General features: G+C 51.1%; 1 protein-coding gene across 1 annotated transcript in view; it reads left to right on the forward strand.

The window, feature by feature from the left end:
- Positions 1–6,319, forward strand: part of RRP8 (ribosomal RNA processing 8, methyltransferase, homolog (yeast)) — a 15,081-nt gene extending 8,762 nt beyond the window's left edge. The window contains exons 4-9 of the mRNA XM_018573443.1: positions 590–782; positions 891–1,391; positions 2,141–2,270; positions 2,586–2,692; positions 2,865–2,961; positions 6,145–6,319. Of these exons, the coding sequence (XP_018428945.1) occupies positions 590–782; positions 891–1,391; positions 2,141–2,270; positions 2,586–2,692; positions 2,865–2,961; positions 6,145–6,258 (1,142 nt within the window). The 3' untranslated portion in view covers positions 6,259–6,319. The remainder of the gene's footprint in view (positions 1–589; positions 783–890; positions 1,392–2,140; positions 2,271–2,585; positions 2,693–2,864; positions 2,962–6,144) is intronic.
- Positions 6,320–8,764: the final 2,445 nt, after the last annotated feature.

Here is an 8,764-nt window from a genome sequence, read left to right on the forward strand (position 1 = left end):
GGGGGTGGAGATGGTGGGACAGTCTGTAGGGGGGTGGAGATGGAAAGGACATGGTGGGACAGTCTGTAGGGGGTGGAGATGGAAAGGACACGGTGGGAAGGTCTGTAGGGGGGTGGAGATGGAGAGGACATGGTGGGACAGTCTGTAGGGGGTGGAGATGGAGAGGACACAGTGGCACGGTCTGTAGAAGGTGGAGATGGAAAGGACACGGTGGCACGGTCTGTAGAAGGTGGAGATGGAAAGGACACGGTGGGACAGTCTGTAGGGGGTGGAGATGGTGGGACAGTCTGTAGGGGGGTGGAGATGGAAAGGACATGGTGGGACAGTCTGTAGGGGGTGGAGATGGAAAGGACACGGTGGGAAGGTCTGTAGGGGGGTGGAGATGGAGAGGACACGGGAGGAGAGGACAAAATGGAACAGTCCAGACAGTGGGGAATAATAGGAGAACAGGATACAGTGGAATGGTCTCTGGGGATGGAGGTACAATAATAGAGACAGTGACACAGTCCGGGGGCAGAGGGGTAATTGAGGACAGGACTCGCTGGCACTGTTCCTGTTCTAACAACGTTCTCTGTTCTTTCCTCTCTAGATATAATTCCAGAAGAGTCCTCCACTTCCAACTCCAAGTCTCCACCTCCCAACACAGGAACACAACTAAGCCGCCAGAAATGGAGGAACAAAATGAAGAACAAGAAGAAGAATCGAAACAAATTCAAGCCATGTGAGGAGAAGCAGAAGAACACAGTGGCCAGCAGAGAGGAAGGAGAATCCAGGACAGGTGGAAGGGAGAAGTCCAAATACGATCCCCCTGGGGACTCGAGCAAGGACCATGGTGGGAAAGGGTCCAAGAACAACAAAGGAGGAACAGAATTTGAGTCCCACAGAACTGTCCAGCCAGGAAATGTAAAGAGAAGAGGGAATAAAGAAGAGGAAGAGACTACAGACAAAGATGGAGGACAGAAGAAGGACCACAGGAAGAAGACATCAGGAGACAGTAAGTGTGACCCAGTTTCACCAAAAATGACAGCAGTGGTGAAGGCCAGACTAGAGAAGCTGAAAAAGCTGCTGAAGAAGGAAGCAGCTGGGAGGGAAAAAGACCCAACCACGGATGAGGACCCTGAAGACACCACCGGCCCTGATGACTCCAATCTGCCAGAGGAGGAGGTTACTGACCGCTCGGCCTCTCTTCGTTCTCGCATGGAGCAGCGCCTACATTCGGCTCGCTTTCGGTACATTAATGAACAGCTGTATACATCGGACAGTCATCAAGCTGTGCAACTCTTCCAGAATGACCCTGAGGCCTTCAACATTTATCACACGGGATTCTCCCAACAGGTCCAACGCTGGCCCATCAGCCCCATCACCGAGATCCTCAAATATATCAAGAACAGGTGCGTGTGCAGGTAGTGCTAGGAAGGTTGCGGGAGGGTATAGGAAATGTATGGTGGAGGGTGTGGGGAGTAATTGGGGAGGCCGCTGGAAATTTATGGGGCAGATGGTATGGAGAGTCTAAGGGAAGGGGGTGGTGAGGTGGACCAGGGAGTGTGAGGGGAAGAGTTGTAGTGAATTTACGGAATGTAGAGGGAGGGGGTGTACTGGGAAGGTTGGGTGATTATATACTACACATTCAAAGGTTTACACCATCTTTATGAGCTTGTTGGACACCCCATTACAAAACCTTGCCCATCAATCTGGAGATGGCCCCTTTGTGGGTATAACAGCCTTCACTCCTCTGAGAAGGCTTCCACAAGTGTGTGAAGAGTCCATTCAGCCAGAAGAACATTCTAAGGTCCGGGCCTGATGTTGGATGAGAAGATCGGGCTCACAATCAGGGTTCCAATTCATCCCAAAGGTGATCAGTAGGGTTGAGGTCAGGGCTCTGTGCTGGACTCTCCACACCAACCTCATCCCTCCATGTCTTTATGGAGCCGGCCTTGTATACAGGTGACAGTATATGTCGTATTAACAGAACCTTCCCTGGAGACACCTGAACTCCATCATTTGGAGGGGGGTCCACATACATTTATCTATATAGTGCATGAGGTATGTTTGGGGGAGGAGGGGTTCACTCTGAAGCTGTTGAATCTGCTTGTGTTGGCTTCTCACATAGCGCTGATTGTGGTCCCTCTCTATGTTCCAGGCCACCCTCCCTGGTGGTGGCAGATTTCGGCTGTGGAGATGCTCAGCTGGCATGTAGTGTCCGAAACAATGTTCACTCCTTTGATCTGGTGGCTTTGAATGATCGTGTGACTGTGTGTGACATGGCACAGGTAAGGAGTCAGAAGTATCACAAGATGAAATCTGAATTCCGTCCTTCCCTTAGTCTTCTATCTGACCTCCGTCCTTCCCTCCAGTCTTCTATCTGACCTCTGTACTCCCCTTCAGTCTTCTATCTGACCTCCGTCCTTCCCTTCAGTCTTCTATCTGACCTCCGTCCTTCCCTTCAGTCTTCTATCTGACCTCCGTCCTCCCCTTCAGTCTTCTATCTGACCTCCGTCCTTCCCTCCAGTCTTGTATGGTTGTACCGGCTATTACTGCTGCTGGAAGAGCACTGTCACTGACGCTGTACCTCTCTCCTTCTCTAGGTGCCGCTATCAGATGAGACTGTCGATATCGCCGTCTTCTGTCTGTCTCTGATGGGGAAGAATCTCAGTGACTTTCTAAAAGAAGCAAATCGAGTTCTGAAGATGGAGTAAGTTTGTCTCTCCCGCTGTCTCCTTGTCTAGTCTCAGCTGTCTCCTTGTCTAGTCTCAGCTGTCTCTTATTTACAGTGACAGTCATGAACTCTCTACTCTCTCGGTGGTCACTGATCAGTCTCCTATGTGACAGTGAGTGAAGGTCTCTCATCTCTCTCTCTCTCTCAGGGGGGTGTTATTGGTCGCTGAGGTCAGCAGTCGGTTTGATGACGTCAGACAGTTCCTGAGCGCCATGTCACAGTTGGGATTCAAATGCGTGAATAAGGTAAGTTGGGTCTCTTGGTTCTCGGGGATGGATTATTTTGCTAGGAGGAACTCTAGAGACGTCCGGAGGAGCTCATGGCCGCCACATTTGTTTGTATTGTTGCTCCTGCTGGTGGCAGATTTCTGCAGGGAAGGTATTTAGGTGGCTTACATTCTTAGCATTGTGATGGTCTCCGGCCTGGTTCCTTCCTCCTAATAATGGTCCATGGTGGAGACACGCAGGATCTGGCCTGGTTCCATTCTCCTAATAATGGTCCATGGTGGAGACATGATAGGTCTGGCCTGGTTCCATCCTCCTAATAATGGTCCATGGTGGAGACACACAGGATCTGGCCTGGTTCCATCCTCCTAATAATAGTCCATGGTGGAGACACACAGGATCTGGCCTGGTTCTATCCTCCTAATAATAGTCCATGGTGAAGACACACAGGATCTGGCCTGGTTCCATCCTACTAATAATAGTCCATGGTGGAGACACACAGGATCTGGCCTGGTTCCATCCTCCTAATAATAGTCCATGGTGAAGACACACAGGATCTGGCCTGGTTCCATCCTCCTAATAATAGTCCATGGTGAAGACACACAGGATCTGGCCTGGTTCCATCCTCCTAATAATAGTCCATGGTGAAGACACACAGGATCTGGCCTGGTTCCATCCTCCTAATAATAGTCCATGGTGAAGACACACAGGATCTGGCCTGGTTCCATCCTCCTAATAATAGTCCATGGTGAAGACACACAGGATCTGGCCTGGTTCCATCCTCCTAATAATAGTCCATGGTGAAGACACACAGGATCTGGCCTGGTTCCATCCTCCTAATAATAGTCCATGGTGGAGACACGCAGGATCTGGCCTGGTTCTATCCTCCTAATATTAGTCCATGGTGGAGACATACAGGATCTGGCCTGGTTTCATCCTCCTAATCATGGTCCATAGTGGAGACACGCTAGGTCTGGCCTGGTTCCATCCTCCTAATAATAGTCCATGGTGGAGACACGCAGGATCTGGCCTGGTTCCATCCTCCTAATAATAGTCCATGGTGGAGACACGCTAGGTCTGGCCTGGTTCCATCCTCCTAATAATAGTCCATGGTGGAGACACGCTAGGTCTGGCCTGGTTCCATCCTCCTAATAATAGTCCATGGTGGAGACACGCTAGGTCTGGCCTGGTTCCATCCTCCTAATAATAGTCCATGGTGGAGACACGCTAGGTCTGGCCTGGTTCCATCCTCCTAATAATAGTCCATGGTGGAGACACGCTAGGTCTGGCCTGGTTCCATCCTCCTAATAATAGTCCATGGTGGAGACACGCTAGGTCTGGCCTGGTTCCATCCTCCTAATAATAGTCCATGGTGGAGACACGCTAGGTCTGGCCTGGTTCCATCCTCCTAATAATAGTCCATGGTGGAGACACGCTAGGTCTGGCCTGGTTCCATCCTCCTAATAATAGTCCATGGTGGAGACACGCTAGGTCTGGCCTGGTTCCATCCTCCTAATAATAGTCCATGGTGGAGACACGCTAGGTCTGGCCTGGTTCCATCCTCCTAATAATAGTCCATGGTGGAGACACGCTAGGTCTGGCCTGGTTCCATCCTCCTAATAATAGTCCATGGTGGAGACACGCTAGGTCTGGCCTGGTTCCATCCTCCTAATAATAGTCCATGGTGGAGACACGCTAGGTCTGGCCTGGTTCCATCCTCCTAATAATAGTCCATGGTGGAGACACGCTAGGTCTGGCCTGGTTCCATCCTCCTAATAATAGTCCATGGTGGAGACACGCTAGGTCTGGCCTGGTTCCATCCTCCTAATAATAGTCCATGGTGGAGACACGCTAGGTCTGGCCTGGTTCCATCCTCCTAATAATAGTCCATGGTGGAGACACGCTAGGTCTGGCCTGGTTCCATCCTCCTAATAATAGTCCATGGTGGAGACACGCTAGGTCTGGCCTGGTTCCATCCTCCTAATAATAGTCCATGGTGGAGACACGCTAGGTCTGGCCTGGTTCCATCCTCCTAATAATAGTCCATGGTGGAGACACGCTAGGTCTGGCCTGGTTCCATCCTCCTAATAATAGTCCATGGTGGAGACACGCTAGGTCTGGCCTGGTTCCATCCTCCTAATAATAGTCCATGGTGGAGACACGCTAGGTCTGGCCTGGTTCCATCCTCCTAATAATAGTCCATGGTGGAGACACGCTAGGTCTGGCCTGGTTCCATCCTCCTAATAATAGTCCATGGTGGAGACACGCTAGGTCTGGCCTGGTTCCATCCTCCTAATAATAGTCCATGGTGGAGACACGCTAGGTCTGGCCTGGTTCCATCCTCCTAATAATAGTCCATGGTGGAGACACGCTAGGTCTGGCCTGGTTCCATCCTCCTAATAATAGTCCATGGTGGAGACACGCTAGGTCTGGCCTGGTTCCATCCTCCTAATAATAGTCCATGGTGGAGACACGCTAGGTCTGGCCTGGTTCCATCCTCCTAATAATAGTCCATGGTGGAGACACGCTAGGTCTGGCCTGGTTCCATCCTCCTAATAATAGTCCATGGTGGAGACACGCAGGATCTGGCCTGGTTCTATCCTCCTAATATTAGTCCATGGTGGAGACATACAGGATCTGGCCTGGTTCAATCCTCCTAATAATGGTCCATGGTGGAGACATTCTAGATCCTTGTGCAGGAATCATCTGGACAAATTGCTGGAAACCCAAAAATGTGAAAGTTGCCCAGACTAGGGGTGCCGTATACATAGTCTCAGCCAATTACTGCAGCCACTACCAGTCAGCCTGTAGACATCAATAACTAGCGGTGGCTGCATGCAAATGGGCATGCATTATAGGGCCATGTGCGCCTCCCCAAACGCATACGGCCCAGAACACTCAGTGCGTATGTTTGTATATATACAGTATGTGTATATACAGCAGCTGCCGGCCATGTCATTTCTCCAGGCTGAACTACTGCAGCATTCACATACCTAATACAACTATACCATGTCTGGGTCTGAACGTCGCATTGTTGACTGGAGCCCGAACCGACATAACACAGCCATGCTAACGCCTGATCATGTGACACCAAGTGATGGGCCATACCTGTAGGTCTTGTCATTCATGTGAAGGGTTAATGGACGAGACATAATTCCAGGTTGCTCTATGGAAGTGACGTAACACTCGTATTTCTTTCCCCAGAATACAGAAAACAGTCACTTCTACCTCTTCGAGTTCAGCAAAGCCCGTTTGGCTCGCGACGCCTCCAGACACGCGGGACTGCAGCTCAAACCGTGTCTGTACAAGAAGAGGTGATCGGCCTGAACTCCTGGGCCACTGGTGGTGATTGGCCGGGATCTCCAGAACACCAAGGGTGATTGGCCGGGATCTCTAGAACATCGAGGGTGATTGGCCGAGATCTCTAGAACATCGAGGTTGATTGGCCGGGATCTCTAGAACACTGAGGGTGGTTGGCCGGGATCTCTAGAACACTGAGGGTGGTTGGCCGGGATCTCTAGAACACCGAGGATGGTTGGCCGGGATCTCTAGAACACCGAGGATGGTTGGCCGGGATCGCTAGAACACCGAGGATGGTTGTCCGGGATCTCTAGAACACCGAGAATGGTTGGCCGGGATCTCTAGAACACCGAGGGTGGTTGGCCGGGATCTCTAGAACACCGAGGATGGTTGGCCGGGATCTCTAGAACACCGAGGATGGTTGGCCGGGATCTCTAGAAAACCGAGGATGGTTGGCCGGGATCTCTAGAACACCGAGGGTGATTGGCCAGGATCTCTAGAACACCGAGGGTGATTGGCCGGGACCCCTGGGAAACTGGAGGTGATTGGCCGGGACCCCTGGGACACTGGAGGTGATTGGCCGGGAAACTGGAGGTGATTGGCCTGGACCCTTGGAACCCAGGGACTGATTGGTTGGGACAACAGAGGCAATGGCCTTTACCCTCGGGAAGCTAGGAGTGATTGGCCTGTACCCTCAGGAAGCTAGGAGTGATTGGCCGGGACCCTCAGGAAGCTAGGAGTGATTGGCCGGGACCCTGAGGAAGCTAGGAGTGATTGGCCGGGACCCTCAGGAGTGTTTATATAAATAAATTTTATTTTGTACAAGTCTTAATGTGTCCTAGCGCGGAGTGTGTATGTGACTGCGTGTACTGGGGTGGGGGATCTGGAGATTGTATACATTGCAGAGGGCAGACCGCACTCCTTAGGAGATCCCACCACAGCTCCAGTTAACACCCATCTACATAAGGTGCCATCACATCCTGAGGAATGTACGGGCGCCAGCACCTATTTCATGAATGGATGATGCCGGTGCTGACCCCATCTGAAAATTCCTGTTGCCTTGCTGATATGCGGATCTTCCGACTTTCTGAATCCTGCATGTTTGTGGAAGTGTGGGAGCCAGTGACGGCTAACATTCCCAGGAAGAGATTCAGTGAATGTAGTGCTGACAGATCACGGCTGGTAGGGGGGGCGGGGGGGACCGGCAGTGTGCTGTACATCGCTTCCTCAAATAGCAGGTAGACATTTTTTTTTAATTCCATAAAAACTTGATTGAATTTTTGCAAGAAAACATAAACCACCTACAGCCCATACATAGTGAGCAGCGAGGTACATACAGCTCATGCATAGTGAGCAGCGAGGTACATGCAGCCCATACATAGTGAGCAGCGAGGTACATGCAGCCCATACATAGTGAGCAGCGAGGTACATGCAGCCCATACATAGTGAGCAGCGAGGTACATGCAGCCCATACATAGTGAGCTGCGAGGTACATGCAGCCCCTACATAGTGAGCTGCGAGGTACATGCAGCCCCTACATAGTGAGCTGCGAGGTACATACAGCCCATACAATTGAATTTTCATAAGAAAACATAAACCACCTACAGCCCATACATAGTGAGCAGCGAGGTACATACAGCTCATGCATAGTGAGCAGCGAGGTACATGCAGCCCATACATAGTGAGCAGCGAGGTACATGCAGCCCATACATAGTGAGCAGCGAGGTACATGCAGCCCATACATAGTGAGCTGCGAGGTACATGCAGCCCCTACATAGTGAGCTGCGAGGTACATACAGCCCATACATAGTGAGCAGCGAGGTACATACAGCCCATACATAGTGAGCAGCGAGGTACATACAGCCCATACATAGTGAGCAGCGAGGTACATACAGCCCATACATAGTGAGCAGCGAGGTACATACAGCTCATACATAGTGAGCAGCGAGGTAGAATCCACTACAACTGGCTCTCCTCCGAAGGTCATAAAACAAGATACAAAAATAAGGAAGTTGAAGCCAGAACGGTGACATTGCTTTACTTAGATCCCTGATGACGCCATAAGGAGGACCTGTCACATCCTCAGAGCTATCACATAGGGGGGCTGCAGAACTGACCCCTGCACTCTATACATTATACTGTCCTGACCCCTGCACTCTGTGTTATTTTCCGTTCTGACCCCTGCACTCTGTTATTCCGTCCTGACCCCTGCACTCTGTGTTATTCCATCCTGACCCCTGCACTCTGTGTTATTCCGTCCTGACCCCTGCACTCTGTTATTCCGTCCTGACCCCACACATCCTCAGAGCTATCACATAGGGGGGCTGCAGAACTGACCCCTGCACTCTATACATTATACTGTCCTGACCCCTGCACTCTGTGTTATTTTCCGTTCTGACCCCTGCACTCTGTTATTCCGTCCTGACCCCTGCACTCTGTGTTATTCCATCCTGACCCCTGCACTCTGTGTTATTCCGTCCTGACCCCTGCACTCTGTTATTCCGTCCTGACCCCTGCACTCTGT

This window comes from Nanorana parkeri, unplaced genomic scaffold (genome assembly GCF_000935625.1).
Source record: "Nanorana parkeri isolate BGI_ZX_2015 unplaced genomic scaffold, ASM93562v1 scaffold2382, whole genome shotgun sequence".
In the NCBI taxonomy this organism is placed as follows: domain Eukaryota; kingdom Metazoa; phylum Chordata; class Amphibia; order Anura; family Dicroglossidae; genus Nanorana; species Nanorana parkeri.